Source organism: Labrus mixtus, chromosome 4, assembly GCF_963584025.1.
Source record: "Labrus mixtus chromosome 4, fLabMix1.1, whole genome shotgun sequence".
NCBI lineage: Eukaryota > Metazoa > Chordata > Actinopteri > Labriformes > Labridae > Labrus > Labrus mixtus.
Genome location: NC_083615.1, coordinates 29,329,216 through 29,355,545, shown reverse-complemented (window position 1 = coordinate 29,355,545; position 26,330 = coordinate 29,329,216). Strand labels below are relative to the sequence as shown.

Genomic DNA, 26,330 nt, shown 5'->3' with positions numbered 1-26,330 from the left:
GTTACATGAAAGCTATGAATTTGGGACGTATGGTTACCTAGTTCAACCTAGTTAAAGAGCATGTTGTAAATTGTCATTCAAAAAGTGAAACCGCTATTTACAATGTTTTTACTGGCTTCAATTACCGGGTCTGCTTGTTTTGGAGAGAAAGAGAACTTTGGCAACAGTCAAAAAAACACTTTCCCAGTGAAATGGTTCCCAGGCCCCCGCAGGACGGCTCACAGACCAGATGAGGAACTAACTTCTCGGGAACTGTCCATGTGACTCTCATAGCATGTTTCCATCTCATGCCAGTAACTCTGCTTGACCTCTCCTTCTTCACTGCAACCTGTTGAACCTTCCCCAGGAACAGACTCATGGACATGCAGCATGGAGGCTCTGGGCCCTTCGGGGTTCTTCCAGGCCTAGCTTCTCCTGCATCTTTCAAGGTAAAAAACCAGCGTTGCAGCACATCCTCGCCCTACAAACACGCCATGATAGCCTGGTGAATCTTAAGTCCCCTTCTATTGGATATCTTTTCACACCTGCACGCAATGCTTGTAACGGCTTGTCAGCTGTCCTAACTTCATTTTTATTACAATTTTTAAAAAGTATGTTACGATTTCCCAAAATTTCCAGAAACACTTGGCTTCATTTCCCCATGAACAAAAACATGTCTCCACTAACAGTAAGCTTGCTTTTTGGATTTTTTTCTTCCATAGTAGTGAGTACTTGTCAAGGAATAGCCTATATAAATGATATACTTTTGAACATTTGCTTCTAGTCTAAATGTTTAGAGCTCACACACTAAATAATAGGAAAATAATAAAACTAACTACTGTTGGCAACAGTGCAAAAGCTCTGTATACAAACTACCATAAACTGATATTCTGTGAGCAGGGAAAAGAACAGGAAGAAGCCTAACCATGGTAAAACACATCAGACAATAAGCTAAAGCCTACTGCATCCTGTCTAGAACCTATATGCACAGCTGACTGCTGGATTGAACGACTCTATGGAATGAGTCTCTGACTCTTCAGCAAACAGCAGAACTATGAAAAAACACACATTTGTCTTACATGGACTAAAAGGTTACATACACATTTGGGCTGGAGAATGCAATCTTTGTGCACAGACGCCCTATATTTTGTTAATAATAATGATGTAGGGGCTGTATGTATTATTTACCTCTGTGTGGACTCCCCCGCTGCCCTTAAATACAGTATGTTATGTGGCTGTGGTAGGGCAGGAAAAGGAATCACCTGTGTGAATGACAAAATAAATATGATACGATAGAACAAAACTTTAATTAATGCAAGTGTGGAAAAAGCAAGGTTAGGCAATTCTAGCTAGACTCAATGTCACTCTCAAAGTGTGCATTTGACATAACATCATTTGAATTGTCTATCTAGCTAAACAGCCATATCACTGTCCCCAAATCAACATTAGGACTTTCACCAACAAATGAAAGGTCACATTTACAGCAGCCTATATTAGAGATTTTAAGAGCAAATTGAAATGTGTTGTCTCACTCGTCTCTCGTTGAATTGGATCGATGATTATCACTTACGTGACCAATAGTGTAATTGTTATATTCTCCAAAACGTTGAAGTCCTTCAGTGCTGTTGTAATTAGATGCTATTTAGTAAACAAGTCGCATGAACCATAAAAAGGAGCTTTGAGTGTTTACTTATCACTATGGTTTCAAAGTTTAGATACAGGCTGATCACATCCATCGCATTCATTTCAAATGGGGTACATAGTTTTGTGTGAACTAACTTCTACTAGTTCAATTATATGGAGTTCAGTCATTAATCATCACTTTACTCAAAAAAGAAAATGTCACACATTTTGGAGTTTAAGAGTACAAATAAAATACTCCTGGGTCTAAAGGCAGCACAAATATGTGTCACTCTGACGCCTTGGCCACACTGCATTCCTGTACGTGTGCTTCTGGAAACCTCTTGCTTTTCATTTATGCATCCATACTGACAGATTAGAGCTCTTTAACCTCTAGCTGTAACCATGCACCATGGGAGTCTCTCCTCTTTACCACGTCATGCTTAGTTCTCACACTTTGAGAGTGAACATAACCTTTAAATAGTAACATATCGCCTATGGTTTCACTTTCTGTGTAGAATACGTCAGACCGGTGAACAAAACAATACAATGGCTGCATTAGTTTAATATTTCTGGCTTTACTAAATACATTAGGAATTTAAGATTACGTGAAATGATATATTAATTTATTGATTACTTTTATCAAACTCTAATTTGCCTGCCCGTAACAATTTTGCCACACTACGTGAGGCTACAGACACATGCTGCTCCTCGCTAGCCTCATCTCTGAACAAACTCTGCCCTCTAGTGTCCAAACCCGCTCATAAAACCTCCCCTAGTCCATGGGCTTCCTGAAGTCATCAGAGAGCAAAAGGGCAGGGCTCAGGGAAGCAGACAGAACATGTATGAGTCCACAGACTCCTGACCTCAGCAACTGTAAGCAGAGACTTCATTCTCAAGTTTATTTTTTTAACTCACTGCTCCGCCCACCTCCTCCTACACCCTCCACCATCAGTGACAGTGATTTAGGATGGTTTTGATGATTGTGCCTCTGTCTGTCAGCACGTGTCCCATCAGACTTGCTTGTATTGTACTTACTCTTGGGATAAAACTAAATGAATTATAGAATTTGCAGGATGGTGCTCTCATGGAAGATAAGGCTAAAGGAGCAGCTCATGAAGTGAGTCAGCAGAAGCACTGTCTATGTGTGCACATCAGAGCATCTGGAGTATAATGCACAGGTTGAGGTCGGCAGTGTGACCCAGGCATGAGATCTCTTTTCTTTCTCTTTACACACTTGATGAACACTGATTAACATTGTTGACTTTACTTCTTTAATTGTTAGGTCGCTAATATAAGAGCTGAGTTTTATTAAACAAGTAAAAATGTGATATAATGTGGCTGGGATGCAAGCCAGTGTTTTTAATTATGGCGGTTTAAGGTGCAACTATGGAGAACTGTTTTTTTTTTTTGCTAAATATAGATCAGCTTCCTTAACCCTTTCTCTTCATATTCCATTTTACTAGTGAAGGTATACAGTATAGAACAACGACAGACAGATCTTTGAAATGCATGCTTATGTATCAATGCTGGGAATCTCCCCTGCTGTCAGTATCTTGTGGAGTATCTTTTGGTAGAATGGGGAGAAGACGAGCTTGTTGAAGTTGACCAGGCGACTGAATCGAACAGCCAGCTCTTTGAGCTCCCTGCTGACTGGAGTCAGACCTCCCGGGAGAGAAGGGCTCTTATGTTGACTGGACTCAAGGGAAGCCAGGAGATAGCTCTGAACTCGTGAGCCTGAGATAAGAAGGGAGGAGAAGAGAGGACGTCACTGTCATTGCAAAATAAAAGTGAACATTTAACACAGTTAATCAGATGCTGTTGGCTTTACTACTTCTCATATGGAGAGTGAGACCCAGTGAAGACCATATGAATGATAGATTTCCAAACAGGCATGGTGTTGTAAACAGATTACTTCCAAACATTTGAACTACAAATTATTTGAATTTATTGGTTGGATATAGAGAGGAAGGTTTTCCTTTTAATCACAGTAATTATGTGGACAAATATAACAAGTGATATCACAACACTAAGAGCAGGGATATACTTAGGGGCGTCGTAGTGGGGGGAAAAGTGGGACTGACTACCCAGGGCCCTAGTGGGGAGGGTGGCCCTTCCTGGGCCTGAAATAAAAATGTATTTCTTATTTCGCTTTTTTCTCTAAGTTATAAACGCAATAATATAATTATGAATAAATAAACAAACAAACATTCAGAATTCCTTTCTGGAATAAATGTGAAGTCTCTCTAAATGGCCCTCTCCCCCCCTTCTGAATGCGCAGAATGGTTTAGTCCGCCCACCACCTCTCACCTGGATTGATCTTTCAGCGGTCAGTCGAGTCAAGAGTGAGATATGTGGCAGGCTGCATATTAAACCAGTTGTTAGAGGAATTCAGCCCAAAATATAGTTTGGATCATATCTGTGTTTTATGTATAAATATATCTTATCAATCCCCTTCATAGATACGATTTCATATGACCCTAATTTATAAAAAATATTACATCGCGGTAAAAAAGAGTCCACTTTGGAGCTATATTTAGTGTCTTTCCCAGCGAGCTACAGTAACATATGTGACACCAACAGACCGCTACTTCTGCCCAAAAAACTGTATTTTCAACGTCAGGTGAGACAAATGATAATGCAGTGTAAGAAGAATTAAAGTGAAGTCAGAACTGAGAAAAACTATTACAGCCTCATTTTAAAAGTGTGGCAGAATCTAATTCAGATATATTGTTTGTTTACAGTTTATCATTAATGCCAGTAGAATTTTTAATTCAATAAGCTAACCAATAAGATCACTTTAGACAATAAAAGCCTTTAGAACATTAACTATAACAAGTTAATAAGTAAAATAATGTTGCAGGGAATGTTTCAAATGTCTGAAAGGTGCAAATATTACAAAGTTGAAATTATGTTTAAACTATGAAGATATTACAGTGATTATTTACCTTCCATTTTCAGGGTGTAAAACAAAGCATAGTTGTTCAAAGTTTTTATTGGTCATTTGTGCGAAGTGTTGTTGTAGAAATTCTCTGGGTTTAGTTTGGGCCATGGTAGGGGCCCTATGTGAGATCTTTTCATGGGGCCCGGAGTTCCTGGCGACGCCCCTGGCTATACTGCACTAAGCTACAGGTACAAAGAAACACTTCCTTCTAACAGGCAGAAACCTTGAGCCCAACCAGAGGCATTGGTGAACAGCCATCTGATGCACCTTGATGGACAGATAAAGTAAGAAAGATTGCCTACAATCATGGTCAACAATCATCTAATGTGGTAACTTTCTTCCCTTAGTTTAAACAGAAAAGTTACTGGCAGTTTTTTTTGTTGAAAATCGACACATTTCTTTAAGGTAAATCGAAATGATCATGATCTTCATCTTACCAATCAGCTTGCGGACTGTGTTGTCTGGCTGGATGGTGGCTGAGATTTGTCCCCTGAAAGTGTTCTGTTGTTCAGCTGAGAAGGGAGCATATCCGTGTTTGCTGAGACACTCCGTCAGATCAACGCACAGTTTCTCCCCGATGGTGGCTAAGGCCTCCTGTTCACTAAATGACCTTGGAATCGGCAACAAAAAAGTATGTAAGAATATGAACACAACTTTGGTAACAATATAACCACCTTTTAAACAATTGCACAAAAAAAACACGGACGAAGAAAGCAAAGAACCGAAATGCAATCTAAGGTAGCAGAATGAAAACAGAACCTACATATCCTGTTTTTTCGACTAAGTCCAGCATGTTATCATTTATACAATTACTGCTAAAACATTAGTTTGTGTTGTAATAACATTCTGTCTTCTCTGAGCGTTGGGAGCAAAAAGGCGGCAGTAGTTGGTTCTGCACAGTTTGGGTTGGATCCGGAAAGGTCACTGGTTCAAGTCCTGTTACTGACCAAATATGGAATTGGGACTGCTTGGTGAGAGTTGCCAGTTTTACTTCGAGGCCATTGCTGAGGTACCCTTGTCTTAGGCTACAAACCCAGCCTCCTCGTGTAGCCTCCTCAGTCTGACATCTAGGTACTGTCTGTGTATGCTGAGCCTATGTGTATATCATATCTCACAAAAACAGTGATTCATAAAAAATATCTGTAACAGACAATTATGTAAATGTTTATTTGTAAAAGATGCCAGAAGGACTTGACAAAATGTCAGTATTTGCTGACGGTCTGCTTTCTCTGTATGAGAGTTGCAAATTTGCCAGAAACCAAATGCAAAGCAAGCAATTTGATATTTTATAACTGCTGTGTTGTTTTCATTTACAACACTCGCTCACAATCTATCCTTCTGCACTAAAGCCTCTTTCATGAAGGCTGCATGGATTGTTACAATCAGTGGAATATGATACACCTTTACACTACCCCTGTTAAGAATACAAATTGTGATATTTACAAAGATTACAACAAGCTCAGGAGTTTGTGTAACTTACAAATAGTTTTATAACAGGAGGAGTCATTATCTGTACTTCTGAAGCCAAATTGACCAGATAAACTCCCCTTGGATTGTTTTGAAAAGGGGCTGTTTTTCACGTCTGTATCCTCATCATGCTACTTTATTTTTTTCTTTGATGGACTGCCCATACATCACATTTCCTGTTCATGTCACTCCAAGCCAATGGATGCATAGTTTATGCATTATTGTAGTTGATGCACAAAAATATAGGACATATCACTTCCCATACTTAGTAAAGGCATGATTATCTTGCATGATTAACAGATAGATCAGTGTTATATCATCCATCATCTCATTACGCTGTAATGTTATCAAGTCCCTAAAACTGGCTAGCCCCTTCTCACACTCTTCCCTGGTCAGTGCTGGATCTTCACATGTTAAAAAATATAAATACAGTCTCCCTTACTAAAAAAAATACTGACCAAGTGTCTATTAAGCTATGAAACTACCTCTTAACCACTTAAAGAGACAAGCCCATTTCATTAAAAAAGCAGTTTTAACAAGACAAATAAAGGATCAGTCAAATATGAGAGGTGAGTGGTTTGTTACTCCATATAATCTTTGCAATATGCATTTGATCTGACATTCAACAACACAGATCTAGATCACTAATCTAGGACCCATGACCATTTAAAACAAAGAAAAGGCAATCAGCAACACTTTGGGTAACAATAAAAGTACTAGTACTCACGGTGTGTGTATGTTTGCAAGCATGACATTGACAGTGTTTTTAAGAGTCTCAATAAGCCCTGGGAGGCCAGAGATAGCTTCTCCTGTGGACGTGTAGACAATGAGGAGCACAGAGGAGAGCAGAACTAACTTCTCAGCCTCCTGCTGCATGTCCTGGAACCGAACCTGATCCATCAACACTGTCTAGAGATGAGGGGAAATACTGTTTCATACAGGTTCAGTAAAAAAAAAAGAGAAACAACTTCAAGAAATGAAGTGAAAAGATGTTTACCTCTGGGAATGGGTCAGACGCATGATCCCACTTCAGCAGGAGTAGATAGGCATGATTATGGACATCAACTGGACTGAGTGAGGGAGGCTCAGATGAGGCAGAGCCAGTCTCCCTGGCTTCTCTCAGGGATCTCATTGAGTTCTCAAGCCACTTCTCAGTGTAGTCTAAAGCATCTAAAAAGAACAGTTTTGTTTTATTTTATCAACTACTGACAACATTTCTCCCAAATTCCAAATAAAAATATTGTCATTTAGAGCAATTATTTGCAGAAAATGCCAAATGGTCAAAATAACAAAAAAGATGCAGTGTTTTCAGACCTTAAATAATGCGTCTTAAAAATGTTAAGGATGGAAGCAACCTGACGCAGACACTCACTGTATCCCTCTGCCAGTAAAGCCAGAATTTAGCCCTTCTTTTCCTCACTCAAAACTTTTCTCTTTACTTTTCTAAAGTAAACTCTTTTGGCACGGTCAATAGTTCTGTTTTTTTATTCCCATTACTTTTGAGGTACTACTAGCACTGTTTGTGCCATCCAGCTGGTCCTATTGCAAGAGGATAGTGATGACCACAGCAGTGGTTTTTATACTTTTCCTCTTTTAATAAGATTTGGTTCAGGTGATCACCTAAACAGTACCTCATTAAGTAGAATGAGGTGCAGTGGTCTCTTTGTTTTTTTCCAGAGCTGGTAAATATATATATATACACATATATCTATATACACACATACAGTCTATATAACACAACTTATATTATGGAATAAGTATTACTTGGTTGCTTCTCTAAAAAGTCCCGGAATTTGCTCCTCTCATACTCAGCTGATTGCTGCATTAGATGAGGCCTAATGCTGCTCAGAGCAAAGTTAGCCATGTCCATCTTCATCACATCCAGTACAGAGAATATTGCCCTGAGAGAGAGGATGGCAGAGGAAGGCACACACACAGAGAAAACAGATTTGTCACAAAATTATCTTTTTGAGTGTCTCCAACAGGACTGAAACTCAAAGTAAAATTGTTGTTGGATTAACTGGACATTCATCAGAAGTATGCTTTAAGAACTATGAACAGTAGATATCAATCAGCACAGCCACGGTCTCACAATGTGGGAGTTCAAATGAAGGAAACAAAGCTATGTACCACTGTACACTGTCTTAAAACAGTTCTTCATATAATCAGTGTAAGTGTCAGCTATAACTTAACCCGCCCCTTCCCCTTGAGGTCAGATAGCCCTTTCCTTTGGGAAAACTTTTTTATTTGTACAACTGTTAAGGTAAAATAATGTTTGTTTCCAGCTCAGAGTATCCTGTCTGAGATCAAGGTTAAGAGATTACACAACAAAAAATAGTATAGACTTCAACTTGTATTTTTTGAATGAGAAGGACCCTTTCAAGTGGGTAAAGTTTTTGTTAAGCATTACATGGGTAAGTCTCCAGCCAGCTTATCTAAACTGATAACAGTCTACTGTATGGGATATATAAAACCCCACTTTAAGAAGTCCCTTTAAGGCTTCATTGATGTGGAGATGTGTCCCTCCAAGACTTCTGTCCTGTGTTTGAGTGGAATAACATTTTAGGCCTGTAACAAACAGAACTAATGATTGTCTGTCTTAAGGCTTACCTAAGTAGAGGAATAATATCAGTGATCTGCTTCAGGTTATTGATGTCCTCATCTCTGCAGGGGGCGCACAGCGAACCCATCATCCCCATGATGAAATGGGACAGTTGACTGATGTCAAGTGCTCCATTGTCAGCCTGCTGCTGTAAGAGAGGCAGGTCCAGAACCTCCTCTATACGGGAGCGCAGACGTCCTTGGCCCGTTTGCAAGAAAGACAGTAGCGTCTGGGAGGGAGGTACGATGACGATTGAAGACGGGCAATATAGAAAAGACAGGAATAGAAAAGGTATTGTAGTATATGCCGACATATGGTAAAGCAGGGCAGCCATGACCTTCTCAAAACACAAAGAACTACAGGACCATACGTGAAGAAAAAAGATGGCAACCACAATCAAAAGTCAGGTTTTAAGTGTCATGAGGCTTGTTTATCTCCTACATTTAAAAAAAAAAAAACACTCTGCTTCACCTTTTTAATCTCAGCCAGCAATTTAATGGCATTTTCATACTTTGGTGGATCCTCCTTCATCTGAGCATCCAAGCAATCCCAGAAAGCTTTGTGCATAATATCCTTCACTCTGCGCTCCAAACTGTACACAGACATGAGAGAGAGTGTTACTTCAACAGCAACAAAAGAAGACAGCCACTAGAGGAAACGGACATAGAGGACTGTTACCTCCCCTCTGGTAGCTCTGAAGGTTTGACTTGAAACTCCTGGTTGACCATTATCTCATGAGCCAAAGCCATGTTTGTGACTCCTTTGGCAGCTTCCATCAGTTCCTCCACCGAGACAAACCTGGGAGGACTGGCTGTGAGGGGAGAAAGTCCACCCATGAGTCTTTTATTACAAAATTAACTTTGGTGTTGTTAGATTTTGGATTAATATCTGACTGGCTATTGCATTTGTGAAGTTTGTATACTGTATTGTTTTATTATCTGGTATTGTAATAATATGTAAATGACATGGGTCAGCAATGTAAGATTGGTGTAAAGACATTGGAATTTAATCATGGCCCTAACTAAGGCAAATAAATCTAGAGAGGAAGTATGGCCGTGTGGCATGATAGTGCTGGATTTCTCAGTGCGTCTCTTTGCCTACAAACAGGTTGATGTCATTTAATCCAATTTATGTACGAGTCATATAAATATGTTTTACCACATTTAATAACCAAGCTTCAACTCTCAAAACCATGGTTGTTGCTAGACATGACAAACAACAAATATGCCGGGATAACAGCTCTGGTTTTTTGTGCCCTATGTAAGTTCACATGTTCCTGCTAAAGATGGCCAGCTGAGGAGAGCCAGACCAACACAACTTGTAAAATACTCCGGGCAGTGGTTGAATAAGTCCAAACTGTAGCCAAGAGCTTGAAAACGGTACGCAAAAAAAAAAGTCTAAAATCTGATTGCCCATATGGACTGTGTAAAATAAAATTCTGGTCAGCAAAAGCACATCTTTAGAAGCAGATATTCAGATAGCAGATGTTCTCTTTTGATGATAGCAAACGATTTAGAGGTTTATTACGTGTACCCAAAAGCAAAAGAGGTCAAACTGAATTTATTACTAACCCTAAAAGCAGGTAAGTCATGTTCAAACTAGAGATCTCTTAATATATGTGCCCATACACTCATAAAAAAAACATCTTTAAATGTCAATCTTAGATTGCTGAATCCAAATCCCATCCCTTGAAAATCTACATTTCTTAATCAGAGTGGACCTTCACTTGAAATTTTCCAACTGATCTTGAGTCTAAATTTTTAAACACAAAACTTGGCATGTACGAGGTGAAAGCCGATTCCTTTGAAACACCTTAGGATGTGACTTTAGTTAAACTATATCAAGTGTTATGTCATGACAATGAATTTCATATGGACTGTTAACTAGAGATCCACGTTATCATTTTAATGATGAGCCAGAACTTTTCATTCCTTTGCTCATTAGAGGATTCTGATACAAACAGTGGTATCTTTCTAAATGTTAAGCACATCCAGTGTTTGTCTTTGTGTGTAGGATGGTAATTGTTGTTCTGTGTAATCAGCTTCTTGGTCACCTTGAGGAGTTTCCCCTCTAGTCGGGCTTGGAGTATCTGCACAGACCCTTTTACTCCCTTTCTCCTCAGAAGCATCTTGCATCCTCTCCTTTGACTCCTCGTCTCCTCCACACTCCAGGTGGTCTGTCCCCTTTGGCATACTAAAACAGCAAGATAACAAACGTGTTTCTCATAAAATGCAATTTGCAGGATTATGAATGCTGTACAATGCTGAAGTGCGGATGTTTTCATAGCCTACGTGTTTAATGTAGTTAAACATGAAGGCCCTACACCAACGACTCGAGAAGCAGCCTATTGTTTCTCCTTGTCTAGAAGAGAGATTGAGGTTAGTGGTTTACTAACCTTGTAGTCGGTAGCCCAGATGACAGTTTGGTAAACAGTGAAGCTCAACGTATCTGGTAAACCTTAGCTTTAGTGAGATAGTGCGAATCACTCAGCTTACAAGATAAAGCTCCTCCTCACAATGCAACAACAGCCGAATTATCACTTGCAGATTCATTCACCAAAAACGGAAGACAAAGCCGACAACATAAGGAAGGCTTCCTTTATCCGTTTCATCCTACAAAAACGATAATCATCCACTGATGGGCTACTACCGCTAACTGCGCCTTTTCCGGTGTTGGGAGGAGTGCGTATGACGTAGCGGTCGAGCCCTCTCCTGCATGTGTCTGCTGACCCACATTCTGGGACTGTTCATCTCTCCCCCTTTATTTTTATTTGTAATTGTTTTTTATTTATTCTTTACTTCGGACGATTAAAATAGATGAAAATGAATAAACAAATGGCAAATAAAAAAATCTGTATAAAATAAAAAAATTAACAGAAATTTTCAATATAATACACATTTGACTCGTTCGAAAAGGGATAGGAAGAAGCCTAGGCTTGTCAAGTCCTACACCCATTCTTCACCATTAACAAATGCAAAATCCAATAAAATAAAAGGACAATACAAAAAAAAATACTCCAATCGAGCTATTAAGAGAAACAGAACAAAATGAACAGGCGCCATTAACATCTGTGATCTCCTTCCTCATTTCTGTACTTTTCAAAGATATATCTTTTGTACATTTTTTAAAATTGCATTATATTCATACTTTGTTTAATCGTTTCGTCAAGACCATTCCACAAAACCACCCCACAAATGGAAATACACATACTTTTTAAATTGGTCCGAGCATAATGCTGTTCCAAGTTTAGTTTTCCTCTAAAGTTATAACCTGTATAACTAAATGTCTGTCTTTGAACAGTTTTTGTATGTTTACAGGTAGCAGTTTATTTTTTGCTTTATACATTATTTGTGCAGTCTTAAATTCTACCAGATCCCCAAACTTTAAGGTGTGTAATTTTAAAAACAGTATATTGGTGTGTTCATAATATCCTACTGTAACATTACTGATTGTAAATCCACATCAAAATTGGGATTTAAGTGTGGCTGTTCGGCACTGGTGGTGAGCAAAAAAGATGTCAGGAGGCAGAAATCAATGCAAAATAAGGTGGTTGATTTATTAACCAAAAATAGCACAAAACAACCAAACAAAAGTCCCGGGTAATCTAATAAAACAACTAGATTAAATAAACTGAAAGAAACTACAGCCTCACAACAAGCTGCCACTAACAAACATTTTCTCCCCAGATTCTGGCTGAGTCTGGCTTTATACAAGAAAAACCCAACTGGCCTCACTCTGTCCAATTAAGCTCAGGTGATTTCACTCAGCCTAATCACTCTGCAGGCCAGTGTAGGGAAGGTGGGGGCAGGTGAAAGGTATGGGAGAACCTTTTCACACCTACATTGTTTACTATACGACTATAGTATGGCTCTTTTTTGTAGTGTGCTTAGTGATTGTAAGGTGGTTTAGGTGGTTAGGAAAACATAAACTTTACAAGCAAATCCACTGTCAATATGAACATTTTGTGGTGTGTTTCAAACAGACACGAAAACATATAAATAAATAATAATTTAAAAAAAAATAATAATACTACATGAATAACCAGATTCAGTCTAGATGTATATACTTAAATAGATTTAGCGAGTGTACTTCTAATATACCCCTATATCAATTAGGCAATTCTATATAGTTATAATATAAGTATATTACAAATATACTAATAATAATACTATTAACAACAGCATCAATAATTGTAGTAACAATAAATACAATAGTACGTATGCAAAGTAATGATTGAGAAAGAACACACAAATCCAGTGTCTATTCACTTGTAATATATCTAATTGTAACAATTGCTATTATTGTTTTAAGTAATAATAATAAAAACAAAGAATTTAGAAAAAAACAAAACAAACAAAACAAACAAAAATCTCTCCCCTTTATTAATCTCTCTCTCTGTCATGGGTCGTAGGTGGAAGAGATTGCCGTGTTTTTTTTTAGTTTTTTTTTTTTTTTTTTTTAAACCTGTCAATCAATGCTAAATGATTAGTAGCCTAAGGCATTTTGCAAAAATCTGGGAATAAGTGCCTTACCAAAAGATTTCTTCACCAATGTGTTCATAAAGGTGTCTTGTAATACATGTAAAAATATTTAAAATCCAACTCCTCTGTGAAAATCTGTAAGGCTACCTATTGTATCATATTTATCCTGGCTTTTCATAAAGCAGTCCAAGTATCGCGGTAATAGAAATTGGCTGTGGCTGAAGATTCGCTAAAGGATGGTTGAAATTCTGTTTGGTCTTTAATTAGGATTTCAGTGTTGTTTAAATATTAATGCAGGCTTCACAACTGATGTGGAATTAACATTCAATTCTAACGTTGATTTCAAAACAGTCCCGGCGCCACTTGACCACTTTCCATTGTCTCGTTGTTTCAAAGGTTTTCCACATAATCAAAGAGATCTGATTACCCCAAACTCAGGCTCAGGGGCAGTTCTAGACCACTTTTACTGAGGGGGGCCAAACTGGGGCCAGTTGTTTTGTCAGAGGGGAACATTAAACCCAGGTCAAAAATGGACAAAGATAATCACTTTAAAAAAGATATAAATATTATGCCAAATAATAGCACACATCATTAAATACCATGATTTATATTTGTTTCAGTAACAGAATTTAATCCTAGATTATGAGTCAAATACTGTGTATGTGTTATTAGGGGGGGCTCTTTCTTTTGGAGGGGTGGCCACAGGGGGGACCAAACTCAGTGTTACAGGGACACTGGCCCCTGTTGGCCCCTGCCTAGAACCGCCCATGCTCAGGCTATTATAAAAACATTCAAAACAACAACTCCTCCAGATACCAGAGCATTCAAGATAATTCTAACTAAAGTCATTAAAACAAAGTGCAGGTGTTTGAAGGACTCTCTACTCATGATGCCCACAGTTGACTCTTGTTAGCCTAACTGTTTTAAGACAAACTAAATATTTTCTTTGATTTGGCAAGTCTAGTGGCCTTCCTTCAGTTGGACGACATTACATCATTGATCATTTCATAACTTTCATCCACTGATGGTAAATCCCTGCCTCGACATACACAGGCAGTGCAAACATTTACAAAGAATATATTCGAATATGACATGTAAAGGCTAAGTCGACCCTTCCCTGAAAACACAGAGCCCAGTACAAAAAAGTTTAACTAAAACATGTCTACATGGTTTATATTTGCATATACATTTTTTTTTTTTTTTTAAATAAAACATCTCAAGGTCAATCACTGCAGCATAATATTAATTGTAAATAACTTCACTGGTCCAATAATAAATCATTTCTTTATTTGATTTTTTTGACATATAAAGCAAATACAAACACAAATCTTTCCTATGTAGCCTACCTTGAAAAACAAAGATTAAAAATAATTAAGCTTGATTACTATGGAACAACATGGAGTGAAACTGGTCTACTTCACTGTGTTCACACATTTAAAGCAAATCGACAGCAGATTCACAAAAATACTGGTGAAATATCTGTGGGTGGGCTTGGGAAAACTGTCCAAGTAGATGCTTTCTCTTCTTAGTTGAAATGGTGTTGTCCAGGTCGATGCTTTTTATCAGAGCCCACAGTTCCTGGTTGGTGGTCTTTGTTTTGTCGTCATTATAAGTCCTTCTGGAGACCTGTTGACAGAATGAAGAACCTGAAGGCCAGGAAAAAGGAAAGCGTTGAACAAGATGGGACTTGGTGTGCCAGTTAACTATAACCATCAAAGAACACTTTAAACTAAAATACACACAAACTTTAAAGTTGTTAAAGTTATAAAAGACTTTCACAAATCCTTTACACATATGCAACTCAAAATGTAAAAAGAAAAAAAAAGCATGTAAGCGAACAAATGCCCACTTATATATATTACTTATATTTACACAGCAGAAACTGCACCACTAACACTTGTTTGGTCAGTATTCACTTTGCATGCTACATGCAGCTGCAGTTGTTGCTAATTATCTATGTAGTTGGGTTTATGAAATACAGGTATTGTGGGTTCTTTTAAGTTTATTCAAGATTGATGGGACTGGTTATAGTGGACCACAATTGCACATTTGAGGGATATAATCCAATCAATGTGCCTAAAGCATAAAAACGTGTAAGGAGCTGAACTGAGCTGCACAGTATGGCTGGTGTTTGGTTATCCAGTGTGACTGCCCTGCAGTCTCTTTATATGGGGATCAAAGAGGCATTTTATTTGCAATTAGGAAATTATGCACAAGCTTCCAGTTAACAAAGACACAGCATTCATCTGTTTAAGACCATGGGTGCGAACAATTGTGCTGTTTAAGAACATGTCTTGAATCCAATGCTTTTTTCCTTGGGAGCGTTCTGAAAACAAATTTAAAAAATCTTAAGATATTGGTGAATGAAGCCCATTGCATGTGGAAATCTTTTTTGCTCCTCTGCAAACTTGAAAAGCAGCGTTTATAGTTCAAATTATGACATCACTTTTTCTATCTGTAAGGTATATAAAAAATACAGTTACCATTATCAGTTGGAATACAATGAAAAGTACAGGGCATTAACATTTCAGTTATGTGCAATGAGGACACACAAGGTGACTTTGATCTGTAAAAAAAAAAAGTCTGCTATGTGTTTCATTTGTAAAGAGAAGATGTACAATGGTCCCTTTATAAATTAATGAGGCTGATACGTAAAGTGCCCATCAGTATGTATTCACACACCGCTACACAGCAGCATTTCAGGGTAGAGTGTACTTATACATGTGAACCTCTGACCTTCCTTTCCATTGAGAGACAACCGACTACCACAATGCTTTTTTCCTTGGGAAAATGGTTTGTTTAATGAAAAATATATATGAGTGGTAGTAATATCTGCAGTTGTAAAAAACAGCTACAACCCAATAACACGGGGTTATTTCTACCTATCAATTTAAAAACAATTTGAGCTACTATTTAAAAATGAATGGTTTATTTGTCTTATACAAAGCTATTTATTGTTTGACACTGCTGTTGGATTTCCACTCATGAACAGTCATTTACCATTTCGATTAGGCTTCTTCCCCTCTACAAGGAAGGACAGCTGGTCACTCACTCCTCTGTGCAGAGCCCCTGGTATCTGCAGCAAAAAGAATATATTAGACTATAGTCTCGCTTTGAGACTGGTTTCAAGTTTGATAAGGAGTTCTACATGAATGGTATGCATTCACCTAACCTATGATAGAAATTGATTTACATGTCTCACATCTTCAAACTCACACTGTGTTGTAGCCGTTATCAGCAGACACGTGTACAACCTCTCTTCCTGCAGCACTCAGGACTGTGGATTAACATTACTTTTACCAAGAAACAAAGGAACTGATCAATGATTTAAGTCTCCCTCTCAGACAGGATGTTATGAACTTACACAACACCTGGAATAAACAATCGAGTGGAAACAGAACACTCTGCTATCTACGAATTGACCCCAAAGACATGAACTGTGACCGAAACCAGTCTCTGCAAAGTCATAAAACTGACCATCTGTTGAAGGACTGCTGAAGAGCTGAATTAAACCACAACTTTCAATTCTGCATCAAATGAACATTTATGTCTTTCTTCATCTAGATATTTGTAATTGTCACATTGAATGTATTATAATAATCTTTTTAAACTCAAAATCTGATCTTCAGAATAGGAATAAGAGTTATATTATGTTTCATAGGAATTTGATGTGGAGCGCTATTGCCATCTAGTGTTAGAATATCCATGAATACGTAACCTTCATAATTATACATTTAGGACGTGTTATAAAGCATACTCTTTGATATTAGCTATAGAAGGTGTTATTTAAAGACACCAACTTCTTTTCCTACTTTATTAATATGTCTTATTAAGAATGTTGACTGTATAACATGGTTTTGTTCACCTACAGGCTGGGATTGACTGAGGATGTTCCCAGATGGTGTGATTTTCATCTCAACATGAATCTGATAGAAATGTTTGTCTAAATATATGACGTGAACCTACATCAACGTGGATCTGATAGAAATAATATCAAAATGAATGTATGGTGACGTGTATGTTTAGATTCTTATTCTTAATCTTATTGAGTAAACTCAGTTTAGTTTAAACAATTGTCCTCCAGTCAGAATGGGAGTCACCCGTTTGCAGCCCCCCTCTTTGCCTGCAGACCCCCCTCCTCCCATCCAGGTGATAAGAGTTCACACTGAGCTCAGATCTTTGGGTTCTTTTTAGTTTTGGTTTCTTGAAGTTTAGAGCTTCAGCTCTTGCTCTCTTCTCTTCGGACTTCGGTCCGAATCACTTCTTTTAAGTTTGTGCCGTAGACACGAGTCTCTGCCGAACTTTCTTTTTCACACACAATTTTTGGAACATCAATTCTTTCTGGCTCAACTTTCTTCTCCAAAGTCTTTGCTCTTCAATTTTGAACACCAATTACTTAATTTGGATTCATCAAGATGGCCATCAGGTTAATCTGAATTGGAAATCGACGTATCAAAAGACTCTTCAACATTTTTCCTGTTGGATCCTCTTGGATCTTCTGAGACAACGGCTGAACCGACGTACAATCTCCATCCCAGCTGCACACTCCGACCAAGGTGTCAAGGCATCTAATCTGGCCCGTGGACCTCTCTGGGCCTGAAAAGAACCGCTTGCCAAGGACTGAAACGCGGGACCAGCCGGCGGAGTTCAACTGAACACATCTCACAGTAAGACTGCTGGTGGCGAGGGGTGTTTGAAGATTGAGTCTTGAGTCGTGTCTATTCAGAGCCCTCCTTTAAATCCAAATAGAATCCCAAAATTCCTTTATCAACTTTTTCTTTTTGACCATTTTCTGATTAAGTCATTCAAACAATACCGCGTCTTATCTCATTACTAAATATATAATGTCACCATACATTATAATTGCATTATCCTGATCATAATAATCATATTCTTTATCTGTTTCATCTATACATTATTGTTTACCCCTTTTTATATTAAATTTGACACATAAAATTCAGGACTTTGTCTGTGTGTTTTCTTGTTTAACATTTCCAGAACTTACTTCTTTCAAGATATGAAACTGACTGATTCATTAATTAACTTATACCATTAAAGTTATTTTCTTCCTTTAACAGGAAGTGGTGCCCCTTCTTAAATACGAGGTTAAATAAAGATATAACATCTTAATAATTTAATTACGCTACAGTGTGCAACATTTGTGCAAGGTCAAATGTGGACAATGTCAGGACCTGACTGTCCAGACATTTCAAAAGTTAAAACGTGAAAATTACTACACAGCAAAGTTACAAAACTTGCTTTTCATTCTAAATGAAACTGTGGTGTAGAATGTAATGGTACAGCATGTCATTTCCTTACTTTAAATATGTCCTTAATGTTGCTGAGCATGAAGACCACCATCAGGTCATCTGTCTCCTTTGACAGAGCCTTGCAGCGGAGAACTGCTCCAGAAAAAGATTTCATCACTGCCAGTCTATTGTCCATCTACAGGGTACAAAAGCACATCTTAGATGCCAATTTACAAAAAAGAAAAACAACTGGTACAGGATCGAAAATAAGCCCACTAGTTTAGTGTCTGCCTGTGGCAAAGCAGTACAACAATGATTTCTGAAAGAGCTTTTTACTGGTCTTTAAGTTAACTAAAACTACATCTGACCTATATCTCTACACATGATATGGTTAAGAAAAATCCCATAGAAATACTTCATGATCAAAGTGGATTAAGGAATGTTATATTTAGTAGTCTTAGAGGGCTTTCAAACTCACAGAAAACTCATGATGTTTGTCAGAGGAGCTGTATGTGTGAACTCAAACAGCCACAGTGTCTCACAGACCCCCAAATATAATGGTAGGGGAAACACTGAACCTCTTTCCCTCATTAGAGGGCGGGGTCACATTTATATACTGTGACTGCTGCAGTGTACAGAGTAGTATGCATGCTATGATCTCTGTGCACGTATTTAAAGTCTGCATTCTGTTTGTCAGTATGTTGTTCTCCACTCTTGTTGATGTTGTGATTCCACTGAACTACATGTAGCATTGATTTAAAGGCAAATATTCTCATTATAGCATAGTATAGCAGACACATCACATCTTACCTCAAGAGATGTTGGTGCAAGCACAATTCTTAAGACATACTGGCTACCACAAATATGTTATTATGCTGGACTAAACACAGGTTTTCCACAGATTAGATCTCTATGAGGATAATGGAAAAAAAAAAAAGAATACACTGGCAAGATCTGATCATTTGTTATCAGGTATCATTTTTTAAATTCCAGACGTTGATAAGGTAAAAATGTCCTGAGAGTTTGGTCATTTTAAAAATGTATTGTACAGAATAAGATTTAGCGACTAGCGTTCACCTTTTTGTCCAGTTTTATCCCCTGAGGGTCTGCTGCAAGAGCAGCGAATGTAAGCAGTTTGTGCAGCTCCTCCCTACAGGTGAGAGGCAACAGCTTCAGACAAAGCTGCAGAGCTTCAAGAGCTACAGCTATCTTAGAGTTCACTGGTGAGGAAAGAGAGACAATAAAGTTAGTGATGTGAAGATACTTAGAATTTAAGAAAAGTTGGGCAACTTGGGGAGAGAAACAGGCTTAGTTACAATTCACTAATACAAGAAAACTGTGATGATACAGAGTAAGAAAATCTCACTTGAGAAACTGCAAGACACACAATACTAGTTTTTACCCAGCAAGTCAATGATTGCCATGTAGATGTCAGTCATGTGCTCTGGCAGTAGTGGAGGCCTGTGGCTGTAGTGTGTCACCAGTGTCCAATATAACAGCAGTTTACACTGGTCCAAACAACTGGGAGAAAGACGGGGCTGTTCATCTGTGTTATGGACTGTGGCAGACACATTTCACAATTGAGGACACACAACTTTAGTCAGATAGTTGCCTTGCTCTTGAGAACTGCCCACCTCTTTTAAGACTCATCAAACTACTTGCCTTTATCTTGCAAACTGTTACGAGCTGGCAGTTGGTCACAGCAGTCCAGTGGAAAGCAGTGAGGTAGATCTCTGCTCAGCTTTACTACTGGCTGATCAGGGAGAAAGACCAGACAGTCCAGAGCTGCACAGATCCACTCATCTTCCCTGAGAGAGAAGTCATTTAAAAAAAAAAAAAAAAAAAAAAAAAAAAAAACTCTGATTAAAGTCTCTATATTGTTATCTCCAGTATATCTGGTAGGTTCAGATTCACGACGATTGACAACACTCTAATCTGCACTATTTATTTAAAGCTAGCCTTTTAGCTTATATTAGCTTGGCAAAGGGACTATAAACATGGGTCAAAGGGGTCATGTGAACAGTACAGACGTAAGACTGGTATGCTTTTGAAGTTGAGTTTAGAGAGGATACTTCAGTACAGTTAATATCTTGTTTGTCAATTAGGAAAATCTTATAACAATGCATGCATACGCTTTGAGTCCAATACTTCAAGACGAATATGACATTCTTAATAACTGCCTATGAAAGCAGCTAAAGACATACTTCAAATTAAAATATGCAGTCATATCAGTCACAATCTGCCTTAGACCACTACAAGATATTCACTAAAAGCATTTTCTAAGCCACAAACAATGTAAATCAACATACTGAGAGTCTCTGAAGGCCTTGAGGATCTGTCTGTCCATGTGGTTGCTGCTGTTTATCAGGTCTGTGTTTTTGTGAATCAAAAGGTTTGATGGGGTGGAGGACGGTTCCTGGATGCATTGAAGAACACCGTCCAGCAGTGGGAGCTCAACCAGGTTCAGCAGCTTTTGGAGGGTCTGCTCTTTCCATATGTCATCTAACACTGGAGAGTGGAACAAGACAAAACAAAAAACATACTGAGAAGTTGTATAGTTTCTCTTCAGTTGTAAAGACTTCTTTATCATTATATTATACGGTCCAGACAACTTCTGTGTGTTATAGAAATATAATTAACTTCAATGTTCTTTCATGTAAATGTGTACATAACACTTCACTTCATTAAGGAAAAGTATAGTGGTTAGTTATTTGTCGTCTAAAGTCTATTCATTACTTTAATCAATAGTGCCGGTTTGAAAGAACGCTTTAGACCAAAGCTAAATTACAGTTTTCACTTTTGCACAACTCACTTGCCTCTTAAATTGAATTATAGACACAAAACACAGTCCTAAAGATGAGAAAAGGGAAAGCATATGGAGCGATGTAGTGCTTCTCAGGGCGGGGTTCTGAAAAAAGTTCTTAAGCCTGAGACAACAAGTAAATGTGAAACAGAAGAAGATAAACTATATATTTATCATTAAAGCATTAGGGCACTGGTCTCTCACGGGATTGTGGTAAACTGTCTGTTCGCACTTTGCCAGAACTCAGACCAGTAGTGTCCAGCAGAGGCTCCACTGACAGGCCAGCAGTGTCCAGTTGGTTGGCTTTAGTGAATGTCTTGGTGGTCGTCTGAACATGTGTCCCTGGGGGGCATGCCTGGTCCTCCTGCCTGGAATTCAAAACACACTATTCTACAATGGTTGAGGACATGATAAAGACTTTGTGGATATGCTGAATGTATGTGAGTGTGTGTGTGAGTGTGTGTGTGTGTGTGTGGGGGGGGGGGGGGGGGGGGGGGGGGGAAGGATTTGTTAATTACTGGTGGAACCATCCTGTTGACTTACTCTGTAGTAAAGAGCCTGGCAAACACTCCCTGACCACATTCACAGGAAATTAAAGGACTCTACTTTTTGGCAGATCTTCTGGCCAAAATGTAATTAATGCCCCTGCTTGGAAAGGAGAAGATTGAGGCTCTGCAGCCCTGTCTCACCATCCTCATCCTCCCAACACAGAGACAACTGATGAAGGTGAGTAGCAATGTGTGGCATGTCAATTCACAAAATTCCAGGAGGGGCATTACATGTTTCCTGTTTTAATGATTAAAAAAGATAAACCCTTTTTAAATAATAAGAACTCAAACAAATGTATACTCTTTTCACAAAATGACCATAATTTAAAAAACCCCTATAGTTTCGGTTGGAGCTTATATTATTCTATTGATGAGAATTTTAAACTAACTCAAAGTATAAAAGGTAATGTATATTCAAGGCATATTTATACAAGTTAGTCATCAATGCTAAGCACATTTGGCCATTATACAGGAATAAATATTTCTGTATAGTCCATTTTAAAACTTCAATGTTTTTCTATTTTCACAGCACATTGTCAATCAATATTGTACAGTATAAGTACAAGATAAAGCCTGCCAAGTACAACTAGATATAAAGCCCTAAAAGTGTTGATAGGTTTTTGTAGTTAAGATTTAGACATCATACCTTTCTGAAAAAGTAAAGCAGAAGAGCTTTTGGATCTCATCTAGAGGCCAAGCTCTTTCCAAATCATCAATTGATTGAGTACACACAGCTGCAAACCTGTGGGAAATAGACACATGATGATAGCTTAGTATGGTCATGCATTCACTGCCAATGTGTAAAGAAGAAACACATTAGTGTGTATCTCACCTGTAAAAGGCACTCTTACTGTCCTGAAATGAAGTTGTCCGTTTGTCTTTGCCGAACACTTTATTACCCACTGTCTCAAACACATTATGGTCTAAGAGAGCCTGGCAAACACTCACCACTTTGTCCCGAGAAACACACGCACCTTAAAAAGTAAATGAAGCAGTAAGAAGACAAGGCGACTTTTCAAATCCCCCTACGTTCTTGTGACATTGCAGCATACAGAAACATAGGCCTATACGTAAAATCCACTCCTAGCAGTCCAACACACACCCTGAAATCCTCTGACATTGTGGATATGTTCTTCCACCGCATCGGCAGCCTCTGAACCCAGAAAACAGTCACTGTGAGACTTCAAGTGGACTCGTTGACGTTTCACTGTAACCGAGGACCTGAGGTGGGAGATCAGGCCTCTCCAAATGTTGCAAACCGGTTTCCTGCTGTCTCCATGTGCTGACAACATGCCTGAAGAACAAACTGAGTTGATTTATTTACAGATCAGGACAGAGACTGTATAAGACAACAAGAAGAGCACGTAAAGGAGATTACTTTAAAGTAACCATCATTTAATTGGGGGTTATTAGTGGGGATTGCCCACGACATCTTCTTTTTGGTGCGCATAGTTTATATAGCTTAGTCTAATGTTTGTCAGAATAAAATAAAACAACGAGACAAAGTAAAACCTCAGGTACCTCGTTGAAATAGTTGTTCAATTTAGGCTACATACCTTGAGGACGTCCAAACATTTTGGATGTAAGGTTCAAAGCAGCGGCTCTGTCTTTAATTGAAGCCATGTGCACACGGGTGGAGGAGCGACAGTCAGCACCTAATGGTATATTGTTAATGGATAGGCTATGTATGTACATATGGTGCATTATGTGGTGTCGGAAAAACGAGTTTCCGATTTGTAAAATGTATGAACGAGTCGGAACAACAAGTCGCAAACTCGGGAAAAAGGTGCCCGACTTACCGACGCGATCTCATAATCGTCATCACATGGCAGGCAAAAATAATAGCCTATATAATAATATTTGATGATGTTAAGATACTTTTGATTAATTCACGTATTGCACATCAACTTTTTGCTGAAACACAAGTTGTTACAGAGACATTCCGTAGCATCCATGATGTTTGTTGGAAGAAGTCGGGAGAATGATTCCCCAACTCGGAAATTGGGTCCATCCGAGGAGCTCATGGATGCAGCATTATACCACGTCCTGGCAGAAGCACCTTTGTGTAGATTTGCAATTTTAAAATTTACCGCTAGATGGCACTAATCGTAAAGTGACTCTGGCTGCTGTTGTTATTGGGAATAGTCAAAGAAGCTTTAACAAAAAAGATAAAACCTTTAAAATAGACCACACATTCAAAATGTACCAGGAGAGTGAGAAAAGCTACATATTTTAATATTATTCTTTTTTTTTTTATTGTTTCAAGACAAAGACATTTACAACACAAGACAAACAAACTATAGGCCTACATCTATGTACAACTATATACATGGGGGTATCAAAAAAACTCAACTAAATCTAAAACAGAAAAACAGGGTTACAGTAATAATTTTTCACAAATATTCAAGGTTTTGTTTGCTTTTTTTGTCTTTCATCCATATAGTGTTTGTAGGTAGTGTTCCATTTCTATTATGAATTGTTGTATTTTCTGATTCCATTTACATTTGTGAATAAAATATTTCCCATACAGAATAAACAAGTTTAACATAAATAATTGTTCACTGTCAGTCCCACTCTTGTTATAAAAAAGATGATATCCTTTTCCTTTAATTGAACAATCAGTCTTTGTTTTAAACAAGAGCTCTAACTCGAACCAAAATAAATGAATATACAAACATTCATAAAATAAGTGAAAAATGCTTTCCGTTTTGTCATTACAAAAAACACAAGTTTTCTCCACCTCTCTGAATCTTGCGATTATTTGGTTTACTGGATAAATTAAAAGTATAATTTTAATTTTAATTTAATTGGTGACACAATATTTTTGATTAAAAATCCAAACTGACTTCTATTCTACATTACCAAACTGAGCATCCCAAAAGGGTTTGAGGAGTTGTGATGTCGTGACAAAGCTTCCTTATGTGACTATTGGTGCACTTTTTGTGTGTTAAATAAATTCCCCCCACCATGAGGTTCAAATTAAATTGTGGGTTCACCTCTCCAACCCCTTTTAGTAAACACAACAATCCAGAAGGAATGGCATCAAAATCAATGGCAAACTCCTTCGGAGTAACTGGTATTCCATATTTCTTTAAGAATTCTGTGTAAGTAAACAGCAGTCTGTTTTCATTTAATCACAAATAAAATGTCATTTTTAACCCAGCTGTTAAAAAACAGTGTTTTATTTTTATATCTGATATCCTTATTGTTCCAAATTAGAGTTTTGTGTGGAGTGAAGTTGTGCTTATAAATCATTAACCAAGATAATAAAGCTTCTTCTCTGATGTACATCGCTTTGGATAAAAGCGTCTGCTAAGTGAATTGTAGAATTGTAGAATTCATATCAAAATTACAATGTAAAAAAAAATCATTACCTCCTTCCTTCTGAAAAATAAGCTCTGGTATAATATACCATAAACTATTCTTTCCTTATATATTTTAACCCAATTTACTTTGAAAACCGTGTTTGAAGTACCAAAATCTAAAACATTTAAACCCCCGTCACATAACAAGTTACACAATAGACTTTTCCTTTTCCATAATGTGGTTTATTCTTACACACAAAATCAAAAAGCTTCGTGTCAATCTGTTTCACTATTTCTTGTGGAACATTAAGAACCATTGCTGGATATACCAGCCATGAGAGCGCCTCACTTTTAGACAGGAATACACGTCCTTTTAAAGATAAGTCTCTTCATAACCATAAATCAAATTTCTTATTTACATGTTCAATCATGGAATTAAACTTCAAATCCACCCTTTCTTTTTGATCCTTACAGATTTTGATGCCCAGATATGAAACAACATCTTTTACAGGAATACCACAAACTACATTAAAATCATTTGGTTTATATTTTAGAGCAAACAGCTGACATTTATTTACATTTACTTTTAAACCTGATGCCAAGGTGAATGCATGGAGACAGTCAATGGCTTTCTTTACTTCATTTTTGTTGTATAAAAAGATAGTGGTGTCATCTGCTAGTTGACAACATTTAATTTATTTCCCCGATAAGTTAATACCTTTAAAATAATCTTTATCAATATGAAGTGCCATCGTTTGCATGACTAGCAGAAAGAGGAAAGGAGCTGCTGGATCCCCTTGTTTCATTCCTCTACAGATATTAAAACTAGGAGTGGTTCCATCTGATCATTTGACCGAACTTCTACAGTCTTTGTATAGTGTCTGAATTGCATGTTTGAAGTAACTTCCAAAACCAAAAAAATCCAAAGTGTTGAAAAGGAAACTGTGCTCCATTGTATCAAAGGCCTTATAGTAGGCCTAGTCCACAAATCAAATGTAGCTGTTGTCACTAAGCAGCTAGCTGTAATCAATCAAATCCAAAATGAGGCGAACGTTGTTACTTATGAGCCTTCCCTGCATAAATCCTGATTGACAATCAACATATTGTGCTGAGGCACAGTTTTAGTCTTTGTGCAAATATTAAGGACAACAGTTTAGCTTCATTATTTATGAGAATAATCGATATGCAGCCTACCTTAATACCTTTGGTAGGCTACATATAAAAAGGAAATCTAGCTTTCTGAGGTACTGAGAAGTTGTTGGTCTCTCTTGCCACCTAGCCTATTTTTAATCAGTTTTATTTTTTAATTTTCTCAAATGAAATACTGTTGTT

The 26,330-nt window shown here is 37.8% G+C and overlaps 2 protein-coding genes across 2 annotated transcripts; both read right to left on the bottom strand.

Annotated features, from left to right (window-relative positions):
• Window positions 1-1,262: 1,262 nt before the first annotated feature.
• tcp11l1 (t-complex 11, testis-specific-like 1) lies at window positions 1,263-11,284 on the bottom strand. The gene is made up of 10 exons (XM_061036805.1): window positions 11,008-11,284; window positions 10,666-10,805; window positions 9,291-9,423; window positions 9,084-9,204; window positions 8,621-8,841; window positions 7,775-7,911; window positions 7,008-7,180; window positions 6,738-6,919; window positions 4,981-5,153; window positions 1,263-3,336 (listed from the first exon to the last, which is right to left on the bottom strand). The coding sequence occupies exons 2-10, from the start codon at window positions 10,802-10,804 to the stop codon at window positions 3,116-3,118; spliced, it is 1,500 nt and encodes a 499-aa protein (XP_060892788.1). The 5' UTR covers window position 10,805; window positions 11,008-11,284; the 3' UTR covers window positions 1,263-3,115.
• A 3,074-nt stretch (window positions 11,285-14,358) lies between these two features.
• LOC132973373 (DEP domain-containing protein 7-like) lies at window positions 14,359-23,489 on the bottom strand. The gene is made up of 12 exons (XM_061036804.1): window positions 23,250-23,489; window positions 22,796-22,975; window positions 22,526-22,667; window positions 22,340-22,435; window positions 21,350-21,513; window positions 20,652-20,850; window positions 20,005-20,150; window positions 19,745-19,900; window positions 19,420-19,562; window positions 18,413-18,538; window positions 16,094-16,169; window positions 14,359-14,739 (listed from the first exon to the last, which is right to left on the bottom strand). Exons 1-12 carry the CDS (start codon window positions 23,395-23,397, stop codon window positions 14,528-14,530), a joined length of 1,788 nt encoding a protein of 595 aa, XP_060892787.1. The 5' UTR covers window positions 23,398-23,489; the 3' UTR covers window positions 14,359-14,527.
• Between the last annotated feature and the right edge of the window lie 2,841 nt (window positions 23,490-26,330).

Excerpts from the sequence above, each read along its gene's own strand:
- tcp11l1 (XM_061036805.1), bottom strand. The coding sequence starts at position 10,804 with ATGCCAAAGGGGACAGACCACCTGGAGTGTGGAGGAGACGAGGAGTCA. Across the intron at positions 9,424-10,665 it reads TAGAGGGGAAACTCCTCAAG|CCAGTCCTCCCAGGTTTGTC; the intron begins GTGACCAAGAAG and ends CTCCCCTCACAG. Across the intron at positions 7,181-7,774 it reads CTTTTTAGAGAAGCAACCAA|ATGCTTTAGACTACACTGAG; the intron begins GTAATACTTATT and ends TGTTCTTTTTAG.
- LOC132973373 (XM_061036804.1), bottom strand. The coding sequence starts at position 23,397 with ATGCACCATATGTACATACATAGCCTATCCATTAACAATATACCATTA. Across the intron at positions 20,151-20,651 it reads AAGGCCTTCAGAGACTCTCA|GGAAGATGAGTGGATCTGTG; the intron begins GTATGTTGATTT and ends CTTCTCTCTCAG. Across the intron at positions 18,539-19,419 it reads GGATAAAACTGGACAAAAAG|ATGGACAATAGACTGGCAGT; the intron begins GTGAACGCTAGT and ends TGTACCCTGTAG.